This window comes from Pomacea canaliculata, linkage group LG8, assembly GCF_003073045.1.
Source record: "Pomacea canaliculata isolate SZHN2017 linkage group LG8, ASM307304v1, whole genome shotgun sequence".
Classification (NCBI taxonomy): domain Eukaryota; kingdom Metazoa; phylum Mollusca; class Gastropoda; order Architaenioglossa; family Ampullariidae; genus Pomacea; species Pomacea canaliculata.
In genome coordinates this window covers 97591-125031 of record NC_037597.1, presented here as the reverse complement: position 1 = coordinate 125031, position 27441 = coordinate 97591, and the positions used below count along the sequence as shown (strand labels likewise).

The 27441-nt window shown below is 38.3% G+C and overlaps 1 protein-coding gene and 1 long non-coding RNA gene across 7 annotated transcripts in view; both read right to left on the bottom strand.

The window, feature by feature from the left end:
• Positions 1 to 27441, bottom strand: part of LOC112570622 (tricalbin-3-like) — a 44346-nt gene that overhangs the window by 12817 nt on the left and 4088 nt on the right. For 3 of the 6 annotated variants that reach the window (XM_025249156.1, XM_025249161.1, XM_025249159.1), the window contains exons 2-19: positions 25588 to 25673; positions 22327 to 22567; positions 22006 to 22134; positions 21488 to 21594; positions 20342 to 20428; positions 17717 to 17767; positions 17245 to 17372; positions 15540 to 15637; positions 15290 to 15411; positions 14702 to 14808; positions 14058 to 14141; positions 13771 to 13860; positions 12680 to 12815; positions 10812 to 10891; positions 9271 to 9276; positions 5253 to 5318; positions 1849 to 1903; positions 930 to 992 (exon numbers count right to left, since the gene is read on the bottom strand). In XM_025249156.1, the coding sequence (XP_025104941.1) occupies positions 930 to 992; positions 1849 to 1903; positions 5253 to 5318; positions 9271 to 9276; positions 10812 to 10891; positions 12680 to 12815; positions 13771 to 13860; positions 14058 to 14141; positions 14702 to 14808; positions 15290 to 15411; positions 15540 to 15637; positions 17245 to 17372; positions 17717 to 17767; positions 20342 to 20428; positions 21488 to 21594; positions 22006 to 22134; positions 22327 to 22567; positions 25588 to 25673 (1736 nt within the window). The remainder of the gene's footprint in view (positions 1 to 929; positions 993 to 1848; positions 1904 to 5252; positions 5319 to 9270; positions 9277 to 10811; positions 10892 to 12679; positions 12816 to 13770; positions 13861 to 14057; positions 14142 to 14701; positions 14809 to 15289; positions 15412 to 15539; positions 15638 to 17244; positions 17373 to 17716; positions 17768 to 20341; positions 20429 to 21487; positions 21595 to 22005; positions 22135 to 22326; positions 22568 to 25587; positions 25674 to 27441) is intronic. The other 3 variants (XM_025249157.1, XM_025249160.1, XM_025249162.1) reach the window with 3 other exon arrangements.
• On the bottom strand, positions 2613 to 5246 carry LOC112570625. The gene is made up of 3 exons (XR_003100665.1): positions 4500 to 5246; positions 3791 to 4384; positions 2613 to 3088 (listed from the first exon to the last, which is right to left on the bottom strand). It is a non-coding gene; the product is annotated as an uncharacterized LOC112570625 (long non-coding RNA).

Here is a 27441-nt window from a genome sequence, read left to right as displayed (position 1 = left end):
AAGACCTGCCCATGGCAGCAAGGTGACCTCTTGAAGGTGTTTTATAAGACTCTTTGTAAGAATGTAGAGGTGTGGTGGAACCGCTGTTACTCAGTGTAGAGGGATAAAGTATTAATGGCTGTCTAGCCTTATCTTATTCTCCTCTAAAAGATAAATAGTTACTTTCCCGCCAGGGTTTGTCTCTGACCACCTGCACCTTAGGAGTGGCAAATTAACAAAGTAAATTTCAGAGGAGAGCAGGCAGTGAGCACAGCGAGCATATTAGATCAGGGGTGGGCAATTAATTTTCCCAAGGTGCCGCATGAGAAATTGGGATGGTTTTAGAGGGCCGGACTAATATAGTTAACTCAGTTTTACCTAATACTGTGTATATAGTCTATATACAGGCGGGTGGGCGGGCAAGCCGGTCACAGACAGGAGGCGGGCCGGATCTGGCCCACGGGCCGGCCTTTGCCCAGGTCTGTATTAGATAATAAGAGACTTCACGGAACTTCACAGGCCACATATGGCTTAAACATGAAACCGCAGAAACAAGGTAGGTGAAACATGTTTTAACCGTGAAGTCAGGCAAAAAACTGGAGGAGAGTTCACTGGCTGGCAAGGTAGGAGTGGAGTGTGTGTGAGTTGGTTGATTTGTGTTTTCCCTGTTCACTGGTCAGATCTGACCAATTGGGATCGACAACTAGAACTGAGATAGCTAGTCGGATAACTCCATATAGTTATGTCATCTTGTACAGTACCAAGAAGAAAGTTGTGGTTGCCAGCAAGGCAGTTGACTTGCTGTCATGTCACTAGCAAGCAAGGCACTTGATTCACTGCCATGTTATCCAACAAGGCACTTGATTCCCTGTCATGTCATATTATCCAGCAAAGTACATGTACTTGATTTACTGTCATGTCATGTTAGCAAGCAAGGAGTGCAGGCTTACCATTCCTGTCCATGGCCATCAGGTCTTTGCCCTGTAGAATGGTCAGCTCGGCAATTAACTTATCTGAAAACAAAGGCCACCACCATCACATGACACATAGCAACTTGGATACTCCTCATTGTTACACAATATTATGCACATCACCTTGTCTTATATTACTGTAACCACCATAACATACAGCAACTTGGAAACTCATCATTTCACCATATTATGCACATCACCTTGTCTTATATTACTGTAAAAAGCTATAATTTTACTCATTCACAATAACTGTCTCCCAACAAATGAAAATAGCATTTAAGAAAATTTGGAATAATTACCTAAATTTCAGTCTACAGAGTGCACCTGTGTATAAGCTGTGTATAACTTATAAAACAAAATATTTACTCTATTCACAAATAAGCTGCACTGGTTTATAAGCCACAAATATATACACAGTTACAGAGAAGCTAAGGTTAGATGAGGGTGTAATGCTCCTGGAATCACAAAAATCAGCAAACAAGCCGCATCGCTGTTTAAGTTGCAGGGTTTAAAGCTGAAGGAAAAAATGTCACAGCTTATCATCCAAAATTTACAGTAGAAAAGATCTTGTATGATATAGTTAATTATTAATTTGGCATTGTACTCCTGCCCTCAAGGTGAGCATTTATATACTATAACCTACCCTACAGGTGGTCATTCAAACATGGTAATTATCTGTATCTGATTACTATGCTAAGCTATGCTAAGGCATCCTGGTGGTATCTATAGAGCAAAGCAGGGTTGTCTAGGCTGAAATAGGTGCAGATGTTAAGAGGCTGGAAGATAAGAAAAGCATTCTTGTCTTTAGCCCAGTAGTTATAACTGCAGACTGAAGGTGAAGCACCTCTCATCTATAGCTAGGGCTAAGGGTAATCATATATACACTGTTATCATTTACCTTCCAGATATTTGTCAACACACAGAGCAGCTGAGGTTGAGCGTCGAGGTGGTCCCTGAAACAAAAGCGTAAGCTTAGTGGTAATAGTTGAAGACATCACAGCCATGCTGCCAGCAACACTTAATCAGGTTTGGATTATTAAAATATTTCCCGAATTCAGATTTCTGTGAAATGTAATGTGATTCACTTTCATATTATATAAAAGTATCATATATATATATTAGAATACTATGGCAGGTTAAAAAAGCAATGGTAATACAAGTCTAAACGATGCAGGATGGCAAACAACAGAGTTACAAATAGTTCACTTTTTACACACATGAATGTTCATAACTAAAGCTCAACTGTGTTGGTACGGTTCCCAGTCACTTAATCCCCAGACACTTCATCCCCGACACTTCATCCCCTAGACTTTTAATCCCCAGACACTTCATCCCCAGACACTTAATCCCTAAACTAAATCCTTAACTATAAAAATTATGAAGTCAGCGAAAAATTTAATTGAAATTCAAATTCAAACCATGCTATTAACTTCAACGTCATTTGAACATCTACAACATTAGTTAAAGTTCATATAAGCTAGTAAATTTAATGTTCTTCAACAATATGATATGAAAATTGTTCTTGAGTGTCGGGGATGAAGTGTCGGGGATTAAGTGTCTGGGGATGAAGTGTCTGGGGATTAAAAGTCTAGGGGATGAAGTGTCGGGGATGAAGTGTCGGGGATGAAGTGTCTGGGGATTAAGTGACTGGACACCGTTGGTACACCCTATTGAATGAGTGAAAAATGTGTTAGCTTTCAAAGGTAAAAAAAAAATATTTTAAATTGGCAAGTACAAAAGATGAAATGGAAAGTGCTAGTTTCAGCAAACAAAAGTTTAATCTGTACATGAGCTTTAAGATGATCAACACTGTGGTAAACAAGTCACATTCATGGCCTTAAACTTTAACTGAGGTTAATAACTGTGAAATGTTACAGATTATTTGGATGAAATATGGAATTTATCCTGGCTATAGTTTACTAAAAAAAAACCAACAGCTCGAGTTGCTTTAACATTTTGAGTAAGTCAAAATGCAACTAAAATGTCAAACTGACTTAGAAAACCATCAACATTTATCTGAAATTTGCAATCACTATAGCAAAAGTATATAAGCAATAACAAGATTGCAAAAAACCTACAACTGTCTAGACAATAATAATAGACTAACAAGCAATGCTTCTTGGAGAAATGATCAATAACTATACAGGTAGTCCTCGGGTTACGACGGTCTCGAGTTACGCACTTACAGCGACGGTGATAACAAAGCAACTTAGTGGGCTTATTATTGAGATGGACAGATTATTGGCGCTTTGGTTGGAAGACCTAAATCAACGCCGTATCCCTGTGAGTTTTATAGTTATTCAGGAGAAGGCTAGGGACTGTTTGAGGCGTTGAAAAGAGAAAAGGGGGAAGGAAGTGAAAGTGAAGAATTTGTGGCGAGCATAGGGGTTGGTTTATGAGGTTTAAGGATCGTGCCAACTTCCATAACATGAAAGTGCAAGGTGAAGCTGCTAGTGCTGATGAGAAAGCAGCAACTGAGTTTCCTAATGCATTGGCTAAGATAATTGAGGAGGGTGGTTACTGTGCTCAACAAGTGTTCAACGTGGATGAGACAGGTTTGTTTTGGAAACGTCTGCCTAACCTAACACTGTTTATTACTGTTACAGCACTTACAGTACATTATTAAACGTACTGTACTACAATATTTTACTATACTTATGTTTATTGATGACTATGTAGGGTACTCTTTTAGGATAGGTGTTTGGATAGGCGAAGTGTTTGCAGTACTGTACTGTTATTATGATGGTACAGTACTGTATGAACGTATGATCCGACTTACGTCGAAATTCGGTTTACGACGCCGCGTTAAGAACGGATCCCCGTCGTAAGTCGAGGACTACCTGTATATATAGAGTGGCTCAAATGGGTGAGAAAACATAAAAACCAAAGAACATTCAAGTCATTTTCTAAATGCTTCATACAATGCAACATGCTCTGAATGACTAAATCATGCCCGAGACATATGCATTCATACAACATGCTCTGAATGACTAAATCATGCCCGAGACACATGCATTCATACAACATGCTCTGAATGACTAAATCATGCCTGAGACTTATGCACAGCAACATTGTGATCAGGCTGCTAGCAGCCACCTATCACACTACTAGGAAATGTCAAGTCAAATCGTGATAGTCTAAGAAAATAAATGGGAGAAAAGGGAATGTAGGTTGCATCAATGCGAAAGACTTCAGGAGAATCAAAGATAAGCTTAAGCACAATCAGAGGCCGAGTTTCTGGGTCCTGCAACTTGGGCCCCAGGGCTGGGCTGCACAGGATTCTTGTAGGACTTGACATTTAGCACTGTTTTTTGTTTGTTTGTTTTTTACTTTTGGCTTGACTTCCCAAAACTGCTTTGTATGTGAATTGTCTGCAGGTGAAGTTTTTAAAATGAGTCAAGTTCGCATGCTGTGTGCTGCATGCTTAAGTATACCTACATGTCCATAACATGCTTAAATATACCTACATGTCCATAGCATGCTGTGTGCTGCATGCTTAAATATACCTACATGTCTATAACATGCTGTGTGCTGCATGCTTAAATATACCTACATGTCCATAACATGCTGTGTGCTGCATGCTTAAATATACCTACATGTCCATAACATGCTGTGTGCTGCATGCTTAAATATACCTACATGTCCACAACATGCTGTGTGCTGCATGCTTAAATATACCTACATGTCTATAACATGCTGTGTGCTGCATGCTTAAATATACCTACATGTCTATAACATGCTGTGTGCTGCATGCTTAAATATACCTACATGTCTATAACATGCTGTGTGCTGCATGCTTAAATATACCTACATGTCTATAACATGCTGTGCGCTGCATGCTTAAACGCACACATGCATAATATGCAGCTATATTTATACACATGGAGAGAGACTTATGCATTGAGATTGAATGCCATTGCTAGAAGAGACTTTGGAAGATGAGGAGACCAGAACCAAGAAATAGCTGAAGGAAATGAGGTTAGATTAAAAGTGTAAAATGGATGACAAAAGATGCAAACCAGAACAAGTAAAACTTTTAACTGCCATTAAAATGAATATGGCAAAGTGACAGACAGTAAGCATATGGTAAGAAGCTGAAGATTGTTAGTGTCAGGCTAGGAAATCCAGTCTTGGCCAAATGACAGGGTTATGGCTAGACAAAATATGATATTTCATGCAAATGACCTATGAAAGAATAGGGGAAAACATGAAAACATAAGAAAAGAATGAAAACCAATTTCTTGCAAATGAAGGAAGCATTGCCATTCTTGACCTGAAATACCCTTAAAAAAACAATGATACCAAGTCTTTGTCTTTCTCATGATCACTGATGTCCCACAGCTGCCGTGGATGATAAAGAGTAGTTGCCTGTGTAACATTTAGCAAACACAAGTTGCCTGTGTAATATTCAGCAAACACAATTTGCATGTGCAACATTTAGCAAACACAAGCTGCTTGTATAGCATTCAGCAAACACAAGTTGCCTGTGCAATATTCAGCAAACACAAGTTGCCTGTGTAACATTTTGCAAACACAAGTTGCCTGTGTAACATTTAGCAAACACAAGTTGCCTGTGTAACATTTAGCAAACACAAGTTGCCTGTTTAACATTTAGCAAACACAAGTTGCCTGTGTAACATTTAGCAAACACAAGTTGCCTGTGCAATATTCAGCAAACACAAGTTGCTTGTGTAACGCTGAACAGATAGCAAATACAAGTTGCTTGTATAACATGCATTAAACTCTGCCTGTGTAACATTCAGCAAACACAAGTTGATTGTGTAACACTTAGCAAACACAAGCTAACACATCTTAGGGCTGCCCCTGTCCAAGTCTGGGCAACTTAAGTTGTGTACAAGGCCATCTAAAGATGTGTAAATGACAACTAAAATATGTATGCAATGGCAACTGAAGATGTGTAAAAGGGCACCTTAACTCAAACCCTTCCTGTGGTTTGTGAACTCATGGTTTTTCACAGAGGCATTCCGTGGACTACCCAATGCAACTAATATTTTTTAGTACAATGCACATACCATGCTGCTAACAACATTTCACAGTACAAACAATTCATACCATCCAACTAACATATTTCCCAGTACAAAGAATACATGCCATGCAGCTAATGACTACAAAGACATAATATGTAATTAGACTCAATGCATAATTTCATTAGAGACATTACCCTACATCAATAGTCCCATTCCCTCATACATTTCTGTCATATAAAAGTTTTTGAATATAGACAATGATGGTTTCAGTAAACCTGTCTGATGGAAATGATATAAAATATCACACTTTGATGCAAATCTGATTCTTTAGTGATAAGCATCATGCACACATCCCCTTGAATCCTCTCGCTTGTTTGTACCGCCAATGCCATCCACTCGATGATCCACTGCAGCTGGTGCTGGCTAAAATGCAGACTAATGAAGGTGATATTACAACTCCTATAATCCTTGACAGTTGATGCTGACTGTGCAGACACTTCAGACTGATGAGGACAACGTTATGACTTCTATAATCCTGTTTCTATCTTACTTTGCCCCCCTAAGCGATTCCTAAAATCCCTATGACACAATGAATACACAATTCGAAAAAAAACACCTTTTCTTTAAATAACAAAATCTCCAACCAAATGTTAAGATTTCAACTCATTTTTTCACCGCCCATTACAAAAATAACCATAATAACAATCACAAAGAAAAATACATATCCAATATGTTGTCTAGGCAAGAAATCACTTGCATTCCCAGTCTCAATCAAATCAAACTTTATTGTCTGTACGAGGAAGTCCAAAAACAGAAATTTTTTTTGCTCACAAACCCAACACATATACAAACATAATACATGTATGTTAGTTTAGTCCTTGTTGCTCCTCAAGGAGCATAGGGCTGCAACAAAACATGAGTGTATATATATATATGTACAACATAATAGGCAGACAATACATACCAAGACATTTAACATGCATGCACACCGACACCTTCTCACACATACATGTGAAACATCCTAAGGAGGATGATAGGTAGTATGGCAGCCCTATGAGTCCTTGTGCCTTTCATTTAGGATGGTGATGACTGCTAGCATGAAGGACCCCTGGTAGGCAGTTTTTCGCACACGTGGTGTTTAGCCCCTCCATGCTTCCCTTGCATTGCCCTCACTGTCGCTTTTCTACCTTCTTTCTGTATTCAGCCTTAGATGTTTTTGCCTTTGCTCTGAACTCTTTCTCTTTTCCTTTCATTTCTATTTATCTCCCTGCATAAAACCTGTCTTTTTTTTCATTGAGACAATGTTTCAGCTCTTTATTCAGTCATGGTTTATTTTATTTGGATAGCTGTAGGTCTGCTTGGTAGGAATAACAGATTCTTCACAGAAGGTGATGTAAGACGTGTCTGCCAGAGAGTCCAAGTTGCCTCCACAATTGATGGCCTCAAGGAAGCCTCTCAGTTGCTTCAAATGTCCGGCTCCTAATACACTGTGTTGTTGGATTTTCGTGCTTAAGGAGCTGTTTGTATGTCGGTAGCAGATGAATAATATTGTGGTCTGATCTGCCAAGCGGTGGGTGGCACTTTGAAACATAAGCGTGTAAGCATCCTGTACTTTACCAAAACACCTGTCAACACATGTCACTTTTTGATGGAGACAGGGAAGCAGGTTACTGAAATCCCAGCAGTTGAAATCACCGAGCAGAAGTACTGGCTGGTCTACTGATCTTGTCGCCACTCGATTCTATGTGTCCGTGATGTGCTCAGCTGCAAGGTTGAAGTCTGGACTGGGCACATAGGTTAGTATCACAGTGATTTGGATGAATTTAGAGGTAAATAGTGTGGCCTGAAGGACACTGTCAGTATTATTCTGTTCCTGAACTGTGTAGTTCGTGGCCCATTTAATAATAATACATGTAATATGTTGAATTTGTAAAGAGCTTTTTTCCCACCATTATAGGCAGGCTCAAAGCACGAACTAAAAAGAAAAAAACCACACAAACATAATAAGAACGGAAAAAACAGTTGTAGAGTCACTGTAGATGTGGTTTGGTGCCCTTTGAGATGGTAATGTCAGCTCCACTACTGTTATTATTTAGATGTTTCTTTTGTGGAACAATGCTAGGCACAGCCTGAACCTTGAATTTCACACAGAAAATCTTCACAGCGTCTTTCTACCTTGACGACTTGTTTGGGAATCACATACCTAAGCTCTCAACAACTACAGGAGTTCCAATGAACATTTTGTTCAGTCATGCGTTCTTCCATCAGTCATGTTCACTATCATGCATTCCTATCATACAGCCAAGGGCGACAACCCATGCTTCTTGTAAGTCAGGGGCGACAGCCCATGTCCCTGACTCACTACTGAACCTTTAGATGGACTAGTCATTGCTATATCTATTAACATCATTCACTTCTCTCTGCGTTCAGATGCATTAAGAACAGTTCTCTCCCCTGGAATAATACTCATGATGATGATAAAGTTGATTTATATAGCACTTTACCCCGCCATCAAAGGGTCACTCCAAAAGAAAATGTACACAGCTGGTCTTAAAAGCAAAGAGTTGATTGTGAGCCCTGTTAGTGTAGCTACTCATGTTGAAAATAAAATGAATGACATCAGTCTATAAGCAATCTACAGCCTTGCTGAACCTTCCTATCCAATGGCACACCCACCTACATACTACTACTTATATCTGTAATACCACCTTTTATATCCTAGAATATACACAACTGCTTTCTAATACCATGACAATTCGCACCACAAGTTAAAAGACAACATCAAGAATGAACAAAAGGCAACATCAAAGGCATAAGTGTACATGATACAATGTTAAAGGGTTGACTGAAACTATTCACTCCACAGAAACGAATATGAGGGTTAATGGCTGACAGAAGGAAAGTGAAGATGAGTCTGTCTGTACAGAGACTAAATCCATTCACATCATAGAACTAACCTAATGAAAAGAGAATCAAAGTTTTTTCTTAAGAGCAGACAACATGATAAAATCATGGCCACAGAACTAAACCCATAGACTTTAGAGATCATATGGCACAAGAAAATTAAGGTACAACTGAAGATTTGAGGTTTTATTTATTTTTTATTCCAGCACATAAAAAGCAAAGCTAAAAAATATTATGATCTTCCTAGTGTTAGCAATAAAAGTGAAGGGAATAAGTCTGAATATTAGTAATAAAAGGCTTAATAATATAACTGTACAGTCCACAATGCCTTGTTAGTCATAACTGATTTTATTAAATAAGTGTGAAAGCAAGAAGCAAAGGTGAAGCACAGCACAAGAAAGGATAAATGAAAAATGAGGAATACTCACCTTCATCTATAAATGAAAAAAAAACCCAGCAAATCAAATGTGAAACAATATAAAAAGGCAATGATTCATGGAAGTTTGTTGAGGACCATAACAAAAGAACACTAGAAAAATTATTATAAAGAACAATCAGTAGTTACAGAGAACTGTAACAATCTATAATTTAATTAAGGCAAAACATGAAAATGTCAGCCTCATCAGGGAATGATTTCTTCACAAACCAGCTGTTAAAATAGTTATACTTATGAAGCCCTCTGCTTGATAAGAGTGCAGTTCTCCTTGACCCCTTTTTATAAAAAAAACAGGACCTGTTCCACTAATATTAAACACTTGGTCTTTAATGATGGTGTGCAAATGAATTTTTCATTAGTGCTCATTGTGTGGACAGGTAACTTTTGAAATCTGGTATGCTTTATAGCATGACATGTGACAATATAAAAGAGTTTTATTAACTACAACAAAAGAAAAAAAGTTCTATCATATCAAACATGAAAATAACCTGTCAGTAAATGGAGTGACATACAGATTTTTAAGCATGATGAGCAAAACTGACAATGATGTTAATGCATGGAGAAATGCACAGAATCAGGAACCACAGATTATATGCCACGAAGGCAACAGTGCTGAAGGCTCAACACACAAAAGAAATGACCAAATTAAATTAAGCTGGCAACACAAAGATAATGCATTCTCTAAATCTGACCTACAGACACCTGACGCACAGCTTCAGAAGTGGTAGCAAGAAGAGTTATTCCAATGTCTGTATATCTGTCATACATAAATCTTAACACCTATCCATTCAGCTGTATGACCACTACATACTACTGCTTATATCCGCTAATACCTCATTTTATATTCTAGATGCCACTGTTTGAGATCTTAGATACTCAACATTCATGTATTTATGATGTAAGATCTTCTTTTATTTGGGCAAAAGGTAAAACTATGTGCAAAATATTTTAAAAGGTCCCATCCTATTCTTAAAATGCTATTCTCTAAACTATGTGATTCCATACATCAATGGCATTATTTTACCCAAATTGATTAATATCACTGCACATGTGGTAGACAAAAACAACTCACCAAATGTAACAAATAGGACTGAGAGAATGAAAAAGAAACCTCACCAGGAAAATAATCTGAGGCTCAAATGCCAAATAAAGTACTGAAGGAAGTGGTACAACAAACAATTATTATTAAAGTACTGAATGAATGCAGCAAAAAGAATTTCTTCTGCCACATGGTAAATGTTTCAAAATTTCTAAATTTGGGAACAATTAGAAGTATTATGCAGAGTTTGTATTTTTGTGCCAAAGCTCTTAAAAAAAAGAAAAAGAAAGAAAGCTCCTAAAGAAGGACAACTACTACTTACACAACAACGAGCAAACAATGTCAGCTATGGCTGACCAAAATGATGAAAGAAAAATAACCCTAACCCTACATGGGAGGGACATAAAAAAAGTACTAACCTATACTGTGGGAGGGATGTGAAAAAATTAGTAACCCCCGATTGTAGGAGGGACACAAAAAGAACCATTACTCACCACAGATGCTGGAGACATGAGATCTTCACAGTACAGATACTCATCACCCTTGAAACCAATCAATGAATCACGAAAGCGCTCTGAAATTGTAATCATAAAAAGTTGATCAAAATTGTTGTCATGGGTTTGTTTTTGTTTGTTTTGTTAGGCAGGGTAGTAGCTTACATCCCTTTTCATACCTGGCTCTTGTAAAAACCACAAATGACTTGCATAAAAGCAACGGGGCTATTTTGTTGTTTAGATTGTGTTCCTATGGCAGCATTCAATAGCATTTAGTGCTATGCACAAATCAAAATCTTGGTTTTTGTGTGTGTGTGCATGGCTTAGTTGACAATAGTCTGTAACATTGTGTCTTCTACAAGCAACACCATTGCAGCTTTACTGACATGGACTTTTTTTTTTAGGCCCTTCGCCCCTCCTGGGGCATAGGCCATCGACTACAGCCTTAACTGTTGTCGATGTTTTGGTAGCAAGGATTTGTTTTTACGGGGTGGGGGTGCTGGCCCCACGCCCAACCCTCCTCCTTTTTCAGCCGGGCTTGGGACCTTCCTTGGCGGAGACTGACATGGACTAGGAGCAGCTAAATAAAGGTCTGTGTGGGTAAAATCACTTTCACAGTTGCCTGCCCTTGAAGTAACAATTTTAGATAGCAGGCAAGAGAAAGAAAACAAAACAATGAAAGTGAGGAATGACAGCCTGAAAAAGTATAGAACAGTCTGCCTGTATCTGGCCCTTTCCTCTGGCGGAGGGAACATCTGTTGGGTGCTGCTATTACTGAAACCTTTCTGCCCAATTGAGAGGGATTGGAAAGAAGAGGTGGAGTGATTTGAAAGAATAAAGCAGTTTTCACTTGCTTGACTTATTTGCAAATACTATGCACTGCATATTACTCATCATCTCAACCATAAGCCCAATGTAATAAATGTATGGGCTTTAAATAAATAATTAAAACAATAATGTGCCGATGCACTTCTTTGTGTCTGTACTGTGTACAACATACTTTACGACTAACACAACTATTGCTAGGAAAATTATCTTCCTCCCCTCTCTTTTTGTGTGTATGTAGGAGGATGGATTGTTAATAAAAGTATTCTATTTCTTGTTTGTTGCTTATGTATAAATAAAACAAAAGGGATATATATATTGATGATTTAGCAAATGCATCACAGTGAAATTTAAAGGCAATAGGAAAAATATCACTATGCTTTTTTTTTTTTTTTAAAGTTGCTGGTGTAATGTATCTCTGTATCCATGGAGCATCTTTCATGCTACTCTTCTCCATGCTTGGCAAGGATGTTTGTACTTACAGAAACATGATCTGAAATCCTGATATAAAATGTTCACTGAATACTGTTGAGTTTGCTGTTTTCCCAGCTTTTAGCTATTTACCATCAGATAATAAGCATATAATAATTTCATACTATCTTTTGTTACATACCATTTCAACAATTTATAACACAACAGTGATCTTTTCCACTCATCATTTTGTATTTGTCTGTCTAGGTAAAGGTAACTGAATGCTAACAGCTACACTCCTGCCTTTTGCTTTGACCAGCAGCATGTGCAAATGTGTAGAGTGCATGCACTGAATTCTTCAACAAAACACCCTCATTGAGATCTATCTCACAACTACCATCTGAAGAGACCATTAAAGTGTGACTATCACTTGCTATTAACATAGTGTGCTGCAATAATGTTTTTGTCTTAGTTGCTGGCTCAGTGTTAAACACCCCCCCCCCAACCCACAATAATGTCAACCATATCTAAAAAACAAAATAAGAATAAAATATGGATCAAACTGGATGGATGGTTGGTTGGTTTTTATGCCATGCCAACATCAATCAAACTGGAGAAAATTAAGGTCTCACCTGACTTTGCCACAGATGCCACAGGCCGAAACACTAAGGAGACAGTGATCTGACCACAGGACTTGTCTGGAGTGAAACCTTCATTTGGTTTGTTGTAGCCCAGAACCAGTGTTTTCTTTATAACTACACTCTCTTCCTGACAATAGTGAAGAGAACAACCACATTTTCATAATTACACTCTGTTCCTGTGAACAGTTTTATGAGCAACCGTACTTTTATGCACTAGCATCTTCACAAAGATATAAAGTGTGCGCCTAAATATGAATGCATGTGTATATGTCTTGTAAATCATGTAGCAACTAGCACAGAGCCTGCTCAAGTTTATGTTGTAAATGACCCTGACTGTGGTGAGGCATGAATCCTTTCACAGTTGGAATTATCTTTAGTGTTTGATACCACTGATCACACGATTTCATGTAAGCAACTGTCCTTGACCTCCGTTGTTTGGATGATTTGAAACTTATGTAGATCTTGCAGTGCTATGCTACTGATAGAAAACAGACTGTTCTCATCTATGATTTCCACTTCCAATGTGCACCTGTCTAGACTGTAGTTCCTGATGGCTTCTTTTTCGATCCTCTACTTCTTCTCTACATCCAACCTCTGACTAAAGTACTTACACTCTAATATACAAATTTACTGACTGCAATGACCTGCGATCCTCTACTTCTTCTTCTCTACATCCAACCTCTGACTAAAATAATTACACTCTAATATACAAATTTACTGACTGCACGATGACCTGCAACTGTAACACTCAGTTTCCTTCTCTCTTCCACTGACATATGAATGTACATCTAATGTTAGAATTTGCATAATTCAGTATATATATACACACAACTGCATAAGAGACACAAAGCACTTACCTTCAACACTATGATGTTAGTGTATATTCAAAATAGGTAATAAAGCTGCTTTAGGTGTATGCTTCAATCAATATAATGTTAGTCATTTATATGTAGAACTATAGATGTTGTAAGGGAGCTCAATGGTCCAACAAAAATCAATGGTTAAGAAAGATCTTACTGAGTGATCACCAAGTGATCATCAGATCGATAAAGTAAAAGAAGAAACATCCATCTTTTACCCACCTTGCTCAAGGAGAGATGGGCCACACCCAGAAAATCATCGTCTATGGTATTTGTCCCATCCCAGTCAAAGACAAAAAATGACAATGTACTCTGCATTACAAGAGAAACAAAAATTCTTTGACAAATGTGAAATGGCCAGGAATGTGAGGAATATGTGAAATAGTAATAATAATAGTAACATCTTACATTTTTTCTATGCTGTTAATGTACATTTCTATATTATATGTCGCAAATGAAAGTGCCATTTCCTATCTCACAGTGTAAGTCACACCTAGTACCTCACTCACCTTGGTGAAGTCTCCCACAAAAAACTCAACCCAGGATTCCCACCGAGGATTGCGCGTGTCCATCACATATGGGGTTGTCAGCAGCTGAAACCGTAACAATTACAAACTGCAGCTTCAGAGAGCACCAAGCCAGCGTTTCACCACTGAACTACTGGGTGCCCATCTACTATACTTGCTGACAAGAAGAAAAGTATTTTATCACGGCACTATTGGGTGGTCATTTCTACTACCCTTGGTGGCAACAAGCCAGTATTTTACCACTGCATTATAGGGTGGCGCTATCAACTACCTTTGGTGGCAACATGCCAGTATTTTACCACTGCATTATTGGGTGGCGCTGTCAACTACCTTTGGTGGCAACATGCCAGTGTTTTACCAAGGACACTATTGGGTGGCGCTGTCAACTACCCTTGGTGGCAACATGCCAGTGTTTTACCAAGGACACTATTGGGTGGTGCTGTCAACTACCCTTAGTGGCAACATGCCAGTATTTTACCTTGGCACTAGTGGGTTCCTCCTGCCTACCATGCTCAGGTTGTGCTACATCCTCTAAATATCTTTTTCCTTTGTGAGGAGAGTGTACAGACCAGTGGCTATAAGCTTGTCACAGAAAAGTACAGCTTAGAAGAATGTAAAAGTCATACCCTTCGCCTGTCACAAAATAGAACACAGTATGGATCAGATGCTCCAGTCTTGTCTGCAGCCTTCACGTTGGATGCTCCATGGATACAGAGATACATTACACCAGCAACTTTAAAAAATAAACAAAAAACAAAAAAAAAACCAGGTGATTACAGGTGATCACACACTCTTATCACAATTTAATGCAACTCAGAAAACATATTATGTTGTATAAAATACAGGAACAACTATGATGCAGGTGATACTGTATAAAACTGATTGCACATCAGGGGTCATCATCACAATAATACAACAGTGACAAAACAAACAAGCAAGACAGATGATACACTGATACAACAATGCTGAAACTTCATGAGAGGTATCTGCTGCAGCAAAATTAGTGGTACATTAAATCAAAATACTGGTAGTAATAAAACCTCTACGAGTGCACATCTTACAGACATAAGATTGTGACTGTTACCAGCAAATGTTTATGAAGAACCTCTTGCTAAAATGATGCGATATACTAGTACATATCTTACATGCATAAGACTGTGACTGCTACCAGCAATCGTTTACGAACTGCCTCTTGCTAAAACAATGGGATATACCTTCTGTCGTCTTTCTGGGTGCCTCTGCATCAGCCTTACTGAGATCGATTGCAGGAAGTGCAGTGTAGTGCATCTTCATCTGAAGAGTGGATCCATCTTTATTTGTTATGGTTGTTTCAGCTCTACAGACAAAGATTAACATCCACTGAATGTATAAAAACTATGTGACAACATGTTTTGCTCAGCAAGCATTTTAATCGTGAAAAAATTATAATGTCAATAAAAAGGCTATCAAAAGTGAGATACTCACGAGCCTTTTACTTGTAAAGGAAAAGAAGCAAGGTTGACCTTTGTGTACTCCAGAGTTGTACTCATGAGCAATCGTCGGCATTTACTCTTCACCTGTATCTGTACGTCATGCATGCATCCATCAATTCTGCTGTTCACCTTTAACTCAGGTATCTTTTGTATACCAACTCCTTTACAGATAACTGATAATGCTACATGTATGTTATCCTTGTCATGGAGATTGAAACAAAGAAATGTCATTGCAATATTCTTGTAAATCACAGCAAAACCTATGTATATGCTTGAGATCCAATGTAAGAAGGAACAACCACATCAAGTGGTCGTGATTCTTTCTCTGCACAGCTCACCCTCATAATTAAGAATAAACTATGTGTAAATTATATATGTAAGAATCTATCCAGAAACGAATGACGGATTTGGCAAACTCCTTTTCAATACTACTGTGTCTAAACATTCTTTCTAAATAAAATGAATTTATACACAATGGATTTCACTTAGGGTATTTTAAACTTAATGCTTCAAAATTTGTTTGCTGACTATATTCTCCCAGTAGCAATGGGAAAGTGCTTTTATTCCCTTGTTTTTGACTTAAAGGGAGCAAGTACAGATGGTGATTAGGGTGTAGTGATGTCAGCGATTTTGAGGCACATTTGAGGTTTTGTACAATTCACTATCCTGACCAGTCCGTGCCTCCTTGTTTTTAGGAATATTTTAACCCCTTTGCGACTTATGGACTGCAAAGTGTATGTTGAATGTATGGCTGAGAACATTAGATGGGAAAGTGTTAACTGTGACAGAAAGTGTTTGGTGAATACCATTCAGCAGTAGGCTTTGGCGGAAACAAGGGAGGAAATTAACTCAGGCCTGGGATATCGAAGGAAGAAGACGTGCCTGAGTTACGAGTTGTAAATCTCCCTAGCTGAGATTAGTAAAGAGCAGACCAGGGTAGTGTCAATCGATGCTGGATGCAGCGTGGTACTGACCTGTTTTTGGATTAACCTTGCCTAGATGAGGTATGACATCTTTTTCTGTCATTGCTTATGGAATTATGATAGAATTCATGTATGTTTCAAAGTTGTACACATGAACATATGAGAGAAAAATGTGTGAATTGGAGAATATAGTTTAGAATTGTAGTATAGTGTAACCTCAAGTTACAGGTTTTAATTGTATGGGCGGATTTAACTGGAGCAATTCCGGATAAGGAAGAATCGCCTCCCAGGACCATTCCTTTGGTCCAGCACCCAGGCTAGAAGCACAGTTAGTCCCATGATATCATCGCGGAGTACATCCTCCGTGACCCCAGAAAACTGTTTTTTGTTTGTTTGTTTGCATTTAACCCTGTGCCAGCAACTAGGGCTATATTACGGCAACAAAAGGTAATCTTAGCATAACAAAAGGTAATCTTAACTTAACAAGTTTAGGGGAAAAAAACCTCTTTACTTGCAGTTATTAAATATAGTACTTTTGACAAAAAAAGGAAGCAGTTTTTTAAAAAAAACATGATTTTGCATGTTTTGGAGCAGAAAAAAGGAAGTGTGCTGCTCATTGCAGATTTCTTTGCTATACATTTTTGAACTCAGTATAGCTGGTTGTACAAAACCTAAAATGTGCCTGTTGATACCTTACCATTCATTGGATGACACTTCACCCTAATGCTTATGCTTTCTCTTTAGTGGTGATAAACAGTTATGCAGAATGATTACCTCCTCTTTGGCCAGATCATACATAAAGAAGCTGCAAACATCAGTCCACTCCTCTGTAGCAGGCACATCATGAGTTTGTCGCTTGCGATTTCTCAAAAAAAGCACAGTGTACCGTACATCTTCTGCTCCTAAAACAAGGCCATAATGATGATATGTTATATAGTTTTTACAAAAAGAAATTACTAGTCGGTTCACCTTGTGTGTCTTAACACATTTTGATTCATAATGATCTAATACCCAACCACAGACATAGGCTGCAACTGGCTTATCATGTTATGTAAAAGAAGCGCTCAACCTTCTTTTTTAAGTTTAATATTTCAGGTTTTTTAAAAGAATGTCCTGATATATCAGGTGGCCAGAGGAATAAAACAAGGGAAACTGAAAAAGGAAAGGTGCTCAGAAGTGAAGACACTAAACACACCCACAGAACCTCCCATATGAGTAGCAGGAGAGTCATCGGCCCAACACTCACCTGGATCTTTTGGAGGAGTGCCCTTTAGGTGTAATGTCAGGACTCCCTGGGCTGAAACAACAGAATTTTGTTTAATGAAACTGTTGGTCATATTCATCTATCCTGCTGCAACATTTTAATGTCGTACAACTGTGGAACAACTCCTTCTACCAGCAGGTTATGAGAAATATAATTAAATTTACTTTCTTTGAGATTTACCAGGTAACATGACCATAGGAGATAAAGGCTCACACTAGCTCTTTGAACATCAAAAGTTGTCTCCCTGACAGTGAGCTAGCATGTGCCTGGTGTGCACAGCCCTCTACTAGTCAAGTGAGCAACTGCCCTTTAACAGGGCTTTAAATGCAGGGTCAATACACCATTTTTTTTTTTAACACTCTACCCAAACCCCAAACAGTGGGTAGGTCAGGAAGACAACAGGACTTGAGGTGACACCTTTGCATGGTTGTCCCTGAGAGGCAGAAAAAGTTGACCTCAGTTTCCCCAAATCAACCAAGCACACTTCAGGAAAATGCAGAGATAGTTGGTTATTTTAGTTTTACACCATGCCGGCAACTATGGCTATATTATGGCGAAAAAAGGTAATACTACGTTAAAAGATTGGAATACAAGACCCCTAGGTGATATAATAACAATACCCTTAATAATACCCTTAATAATGAAAACCAACATAAGGAACAAGAACAATATATATGGGTAAGTAATATGTTAAAAAGGGAGTTGTGGCTCAAAAGGTCGTAAAACAAAACATAAAAAAACTTAAATTGGATGATAAAGCTCTACCGTCTTTGAAAAAAATAGCTGCAAATGGGATGGACCTAAACCAGGAAAACAGACAGCTGTAAAAAATTTCTGGCAGGTACCCTGAATGTCAGGTCAAGTTATTAAAACATGTACAACAGTAAAATGTCCTTGGCACCAGGAACAAACTGGTGAAGGCTCACTTCATAAAAGGTGGAACTGCGAGGCATAGGCGTGTCTCATTCTGTCTACTAAGTACTATCTCCTCTCGCCTCACAGACCAGCCTAGAGGTGGGCAGTCAGAAAGACAGGGAAGGGTGGCTTATTCTGGCTCAGAGAGGTAAATGCAGAAAGCCCAATCTGAATTCTGCAGGCAACCTGGAGACTGAACCACCCACATGGAACCATAGTCTCAGAACTGCAGAAACGAGAGTCAGTTGAAAGTGCATAAAGCTCAAATACCCTTTCTGGCAGTGGCCAACAGGAGAGGTGTCTTTTTTGTGACCCTGCAAAATGATGCCAATGACAAAGGCTCATAGGTCTTGGAGTTTAAGAACGTCAAGATCCAGGCTGGGATCTATGTGGCAAAAAAGAAAAGAGTGACTGGCTGTTCTTGAGAGATGTTAGCAAGTTAGTTCAAAATGTTATGGCGCGAACCAACATCCCACAGGCCCAGCTGTCACAAAGATGACAGAATCACTCTATAGCCTTTAAGGGTGATATCTTCCAGGGTCAGATGATGGGAACGTTGCATGCTGTAAAAATTGCCATTTAAAGTACATAAAGGTGTTCACTTATCAACATTATTGTGTAAAGTGAAGCTGTTTGAATTCTCTCACGATAAAACTTTAAAAACCAACCTTTCCTTCGAAGGTAGCCACCCCCGATGCTCTCTAACAACTCCATCAGACATGTCAGCCATGTGATTTGTACCTATGTCTGTGTTAGAATATTACAGACTGCTAATTTCTAATGCTGTTGATCTTGACAAATTCAATTTCAATCAAATTAATCTAGGCTAAATGAAAAAAAAAAAAACAACAAAGAAGTGGACCACATTTTGGCACACAGGCCAGTCTAAAGATGTATGCGGGTTGCATCCAGCCTGCGGTCCATACTTTGCCCACCCCTGCTTTAGACTTTTCACTTATCTGTACATAGGCCTAAAAGGGAAGAGCAACAACATTATAAGGGGCTGCTCCACTGCCTGTCTGTGGATCTCTGAGATCATTCCTGCAAACAAAAAGGGAAAAGACAATAAAACCAATGTTAGCATGCCTTATGGTGTGTGTGTGTGGAGAATTGGTGTTTTACGCTGAGCCAGCAACTAAGGCTATATCCCGGCAAGGCAGCCAGCCCTGTAAACAGATGACACATGCTGAGAAAGAACAGCGCACCTGAGACGAGAGTTAAATCAGGACAACCAACCTTTATTGTATTGATGACAGGTACTAATCACCAGGCCACCCATGCCTTATGATGGTTAATCAAACTAGGAGAGGTGGACAACACTGAATCCCGAGCATCCAAAGTCAAATTAACGATGCTGGCTAAGACCAACTGCATTGTCAGGTAAACCACTTTCGATGGTTAAAGAGTTAGTGTAACCATTTATCTCCTATGGTCACATCATCTGGTGCAGCATTGAAGAAACTGATGTAGCGAGAGGCAAGAGTGTACTTTACTGGCTTAACTCATTCTAGCACCAGGTTATGAAAAACTGATTTGGCATCAGGCACTGTCAACATACCTTCTACAGTCTAATGTCTAAACACCATCTATGGTCTACACACAGTCTACACACCATCTTCACACAGTCTACGGTCTACACACAGTCTACACACCATCTTCACACAGTCTACTGTCTTCACACTGTCTACATACCCATCTTTTTCTTTTTCTGTTGATGGCTGATCTCAATGGGGCCTGCCTTAGATAAGGTCACATCGAGAGATGCTGGATCTACCATTGCTGCATTTAAAGTAAAGATAAGACCACTCTAGCGACATTTAAAATAAAGATAAGACCACTCTTGTGGAACATCCCATCAAACAGCCCTAATGTTTCCTCTATCCATCCCCAGGAGTCTTACAACACAACACAGGGAACCTCATATAAATCCTCTACGATAAATTAAAATTATAATACCTGCTGTACAACCATCATAACTTTCCCCTATCATTTTAACTAAGGCCAGGTGCATATAAAGCCTGCTTAATTGTTCACTACAAAATGTTCCCGCTAAAGCTTAGCCGTAATCTTGAAAGCTGAAAACTTATCCATAGATGAGGCACACTGCTAGTTTTGCTGACAGCTAAAAAGAAATTAGCAGCCAGCTACAGGTGTTATGGTCAAGAGATAAAGTAAAATTAGAGAATTTCCTTGTGCTATGGCATTAAAATTAGGGGATGAGGGGTCCTTCTATTATGATCATTCACACATCTTCACACACTGGATTGCTGTAAATAGATCCTGCTATGGGTTATTTTGTTATTTTCATTACAAAAAATATGAGTATCTTAAAGTATAATCTGATTGATGCCTTTTTGAGACTGTCATTTTTTTTATATCACTGAGTGCCCGAATATCAATAGTGTATATTTTAGTGCTTTCAGGTGATGTTAACGGGTTGTTCAAAGCAACAGTATATTTATTTGAGTAGTCTCTCAGGTGATGTTAACGGGTTGTTTATAGCAACAGCACAACAGTACATATTTGAGTAGAGTAGGTAGTCTCTCAGGTGATGTCAACGGGTTGTTTATAGCAACAGCACAACAGTATATATTTCAGTAGGCAGCCACTCAGGCTGTTCATATCAACAGTACTCATGCACTTCAGCTAAAACTTACAGGATGTTAAAATATTTAGTTTAGCTGACTGCCATGTCTTAGCCATTCAGTTAGCATGTTTTGTGTTAGATGCTGGATGCTGGAAATGCTTGTTACTCTTATATAGTCTCTAATAAAATTGGTTATGATCAATGCCCTCTACCCGTCTGCAACTGCTCACCAAAGATCAGATGCTAATTACCTTTACTGAGTGTCTCCATGATATTAGTGTAAATCCAGCTCTTGAGGAGAGGTACCTCCATCATTTGAAGAGTTTTCATCAAATGTAAATTGAAAGTTACTTCTGGCCTGCACGCACAATGATATTTGGACAAAAACAAATGGGAAGACAATATCCATGAGTTATTCAATGCATCCCAGAGAATAGCAGACAACTGAAAGACAGTAAAAATTTATTGTTACACTGTCTTGTGCCTCTATGGCCAATTGATGATGATGAGGAGGAGAAAGAGAGGAGAAGGATAGGCCAAAGTTTCTCAGTAAAGCGTGACCTGAAGACAGTTTACAAAAATGGTCTAAAGACAGGCAACTGCAGACAAAGGTGGATAGGTAACTGCAGACAATGACACATACATGAATGGAAAGTTTATATCAATGTGAAAGTTGCCATATGGGTTGAGTTCACAGCCATTCTGCTTATTTTGAAACAATTCCATAGCAAACGTGTAACAAAAATTATTTCTTCATAACAAAACTCACCTGTCCACAAAAGAAATTGTTGCTTTCGCAATATGTGGGAAAGGAACATCCATGGAGAGATGAAGAATTGCCTGCACCATGCCACTTAGCTGCAAGTCCTCAAGTGCCATGTCAAATGACATGTTGACCCTTACAATGCAGACAAAATATTTCACTTAACAATAAATATGGAAATTAACATGAGATCTTGAAGCAGTGTTAAACTTTTCTGAAGGCTGTGTCAGTGAATCCTCTCCTTTTCTCCTCTCCTATATCCCATGACCCACACCAAAGCTATCAGGTTAAAATATTGCTATAAACTGAATCCAATCTTTAACTTACTTCTTGGAGCCCACTCGGGCACGGAAGACCATTCGAAAATCATCACAGATCATGTGAGTATCAAACTGGACTACAAGCTGATAGGAGGTCATTTTGTCCAGACCAGCAGGCGGTTTGTTGACATTGAACCAGCTGATAGGTTTGCGTGAACCCACCACACCTTCACAATATTCAAACACCTGCACATTGCGCACTGACGGTGTCTGCTCACCAGTGGTGAAGCTTGTCACTTCAAGGTTATCTGCAAGCCAAAGATTTCCAGACTACTGACATGCAGTCACAGGGACATTTCAGCAGTAAGACTGATCACAAACATAAAACAACAGCTGACTTCAATGTTGTGGCTATAAGCTCCATATAACATCAGTAACTACAAAGAAAGAGCCATTTCTGCTTATTCAAATGTATGTATATACTGGAAGTTTTAAGTTCTGGATGAACTAGGAGGTTTTTGAAGATTACTTCTGCTTCCCAATAGCCACTCCCCCAGGTCTCTTGCTTTAGGCCCCATGACCAATCTCTTGTGTGCATGAACAGGGCATTCTTGTGATGTGTTGTGAGTTTATAGCTTCAGACATATGTGAGAGCAGTCTGCAATGGCTTCTGATGCTAAATGGTGTGCAGCCATCACTGGAAGTCCTAAAGGGCACCTGTCTGACTGCTGTCCCAGAAAGGTAGTAGGGCTGTGCTACTTTAAGAACATTTTCATAAAGACATTTAGAAGAAGCCTATGTATGTGTATACATGTAAGAAAGAGAAGAGGTAGTAGTATGATTAGAGAGCAAGTTGCCAACTTGGAGCTTCTTTGGGTTGGTGATTGGAAAACTCCTTGTGCCAAGCGAGCATTGCTAGGCACCTGGGGAAAGTAAAAAGAGTGTCTTCCACATGCTATACTCCAGTCTCAGTGAACCTTTTACAGTTCAATGCCCTAAGGCCACAAAACTATGGATCTTCACTATTGTTAACCATTTTTTAGTTAGTCAAGCAATCAGGCTGCTTCTACCAGTCGTTTGAAATCTTTTTCATTTGCATATTGGTTTCGCAATCTCTCTGTCCATGACAGAAATAGTCTGAACAGTATTTTCCACATCCGTTCTAAGATAATTGGTATAAAACAGAGGGATTCAGCTTCTTCCTGTGACCAACAAATAGTAAGGAATGCTAATGAGAGAATTTATATTATTAAGCTCAGGTAAACATTATTCCCTGCCAACATGTAAAAGCAATCAACACCTGAAATTGTGCCCTCAGATGAATGTCAGCGGTGTATGAGTGTGTAATGTTGTAGGCTGATGATTGTCACTTGCCCATAACTTTTCTTTTTCTTTTTCATTTGTTCATATTTTTCACTGCTGACATCTTTTTAACACTGCACCTTGTGAAAGAACTTTAATTTCAAACTTTTACTTTTGTGACTAGAGCACCTTCCCATGTTCAAATGGCCCACTGGGACAAATAAAGTTGGTCATTGTCATTTACTGTAGTTATCTTAAGCACTAAACAGTATAATATTTTTTCTGTCTGTCCATAAATACTTCTTACTACTGTTTGATATCTTCTTTTGCTAAATGGACACATGCACATATAATCATTCTGTCACCTCTCAAGCATGACAGGTTGATAAAGGTTGCATTCTTCAGACATTAAATGGCCATCTGGTGCAGTGGGGTGTATGGATTTTTGTACAATACATGGAAATGCTGAAAGATGATCAATTCTCAAACAAAGTTGCCACCTGTATTCTGCAGAGAGTAATTTAGAACAAGCAAAGATATTGCACTGCAGTGATCTTTTGAGACAATGAAATATCAATAGGAAATTGCTGAGTATTTGTTTAATGTACAGTCTTCAGCTATTGCAGGCAGCTTTCATTTAGTAAAGACGAAAGAGACAAAGCAGGCAAATTATTAATCCACAATTCACAGCAGTCTGATTTATTTCCACAATTTACTCTGATTCTATGCCTGATGTCAAAATGTAAATGTTTTCACAAGTACATGCAAAGCAAGGACACACATGCAAACATGTACTTTGAGTGTAGCATGTTTCTATGGTGGTGTGTTTCCTCCCCACCACTAATGTTTAACCTCTAACTAGAAAATGTCCTTTATGCATTTAATTACTTAAAAGTATTTAATCACCAGGACCAAACTGGAAATGAGAAATAAAAGAGTCAGTGAGACCTCCAGAAAGCAGTGACTTTCAAAAGAGATGAGTTGCCATACTCAATCACTTCTGGTCTGCTTATGAGTATTCTGTGAAACGATTTAGACTGAAGCACTAAGTCTTTCTTACATTCACAATGGTTCTATTAAAAAAAAATTACTACTTCATTAGAACTCTGTGGTTGTTTGTATGTGTGTGTATGAGAGAGAGTGAAAGAGGATTGGTGGGTGCCTGGTGGGTGAAAGAAAAAGTTGTCCATGGCAGACACTACTTTAGCTTAAGTACGTTTTCTTCTTTAGTAAGGGCAATCACATGCAATAAAACTATGAGGAAGTTGCCATTAGAGGATGAACCACTGTAAATCTCTTCAAAATCAAGAGGGCTTCTCCACATTTGCACTTCCTTTCTGTAAAATACACACAGAGCCACAGTAACAGGAGAAAGAAGTATGGCTTGATGTGAGAGAGGATGTGCATGTGTGTATGTGTGCATCCTTTAGGCTCAAGTGTCCCACAGCCTACAAGTTTCTTCTTAAAGCGATAACTGTCGTTTTATATTGTACACATATTATTTTGTACATTATATTGTATGCCTATAATATTTCTGCTTCTGGAACGTTACGAGCAGTCAGTACTGTGCCCCTGAAGAAATATGTGAACTATAAACTGTGCTGTTAAAAAAAATTTTTTTTGTGGTAAAGCGCCTTGAGCTTGCCCATAGAGCAGGGATAAGGTGCTATACAAATGACCTTCATTATTATTCCCACTTCTGTCTGTAAAATACACACATAGGTGCAGTGACAAGAGGAGAAAGTATGGCTTGATGTGAGAGAGGATGTGTATATACCCACTCCTGTGTAAAATACACAATAGCCAACCCACAGTGTCAGGAGAAAGAATATGGCTTGGTGCAAGAGAGGATGTCTATGTGTTTGTGTACATGCAGTCACACATGCTGTGCAGATATGTATGCATTTATACATGCAAATACTTCTGACCCCCAGATACTTTCTAAGATTAGCAGTTAATGTGTGACCTTTGCTCCTAGCATTATGCTTGTTCAGCATCGTTTTTTTTGCTCACAAACTCAACTCACCTAGGAAACGTGGCTTTATATCCCACAGGCGCTCGTCCAAACGTTTCTTGATGAGCTGCTCAATTGTGCTAGAGCTGAACACCCACCTACAGGGAGATAACAGACACAAGCTCTAGCTGTAGGCACTCATGCACATGCTCTATATATAAAAAAAAAAAAAGGGGGGGGGAATTATTGTGATCATGTACTACTTTATTCTACTAAGCAAGTCAATGTGGACTAAGATATAGCTGGTTCTACATAGTACTGTCTCTGTGCAAGCTTTCTAACCGCTATTTCCTGAACACATCAAAAATCTTTAGAGCCTCTCAGATGATACAGTGATAGTTGACTTTAATGAATATTTCTTTATTCACTTTCTCAGATAAATCAGTGACAGCTGACTTTTATATAAATCTCATTTACTTTCTTTAAAGTTTACAACATTTTTTCAGAAAGATGTAAATGAATGTGAAAACACTTTGTCAATATGCAATTAACCTTTCTGCTAAATATTAAATTCAATCTTCAAATTGTTTAAATAAGTTGAATAGATCATGGGAGCAGGCAATTTCTTTGTTAAAAAAACAACAAAATGATACATCCACTATAGAACCAAAGTGAACTGAGAGAGAGAGAAGGAAAGGTTCATGCAACAGTTATAGTTTTATAGAACAGCAAGATCTAGGATAGACAAATGTATATTAGAGTGAGCTATAGTGTAAAAGTGAGTGACCCATATATTAGGGTAGTTCAGTCAGCAATGTATTAAAGTATTAGAGTGGTTCAGTCAGCAATGTATTAAAGTAGTTCAGTCAGCTATATATTAGAGTGGTTCAGTCAGTAATTTATTAAGGTAGTTCAGTCAGTAATTTATTAAGGTAGTTCAGTCAGTAATTTATTAAGGTAGTTCAGTCAGCAATGTATTAAAGTAGTTCAGTCAGTAATTTATTAAGGTAGTTCAGTCAGCAATGTATTAAAGTAGTTCAGTCAGTAATTTATTAAGGTAGTTCAGTCAGCAATGTATTAAAGTAGTTCAGTCAGCAATGTATTAAAGTATTAGAGTGGTTCAGTCAGCAATGTATTAAAGTAGTTCAGTCAGCAATGTATTAAAGTAGTTCAGTCAGCAATGTATTAAAGTAGTTCAGTCAGCAATGTATTAAAGTAGTTCAGTCAGCTATATATTAGAGTGGTTCAGTCAGCAATGTATTAAAATAGTTCAGTCAACCATGTTAGATCTGCAATCTTAGTATTAAATTATGTTTGAAATGTATTTATTTTAATTTTTAACAACTATACTATAAGTTACACTTCTGTAAAAGTCCCACAATCGTTGAGGTGCACTCTCTCATTGCAGCAGCCAAGTATATATTTAGCAGATTTTTAACATAAGAACAAAATGAACTCATAACACATGCTGTCACCTTCACACTTGGCCGATAGATCATAAACATTGAATTACAGCCGGCAGAAATACAAGTCACTTTATAAGAGGACAGATAAAAATACCAGACACCTCTGCCACATCCTGATGAATGATGCAAAAATTGACAACACTACTCATTTCATAATTATGATTTAACTTTATAATACTGAGCAACAAAATGAAGATGCTGTCTTTATTGCAAAATTGTACATGGATAATGATAATGCTATCTAAAAATTGTACAATGTGAAATGGCTACAATAATGTGTAAAAATTAATAATAATACAAAATAAGTGTGATTTAAACTGTGCAAAACTATCATAAAGGAGTGGTGATTTATATAGTGCATAACCATCACAAAGGTGCAAGCTCTCAGTGCCTAAGACAAGTAGGAGAACACGAAGGACAGAAGAAGAAACAACTATGCCCACAAGTAATGAAAGACAAA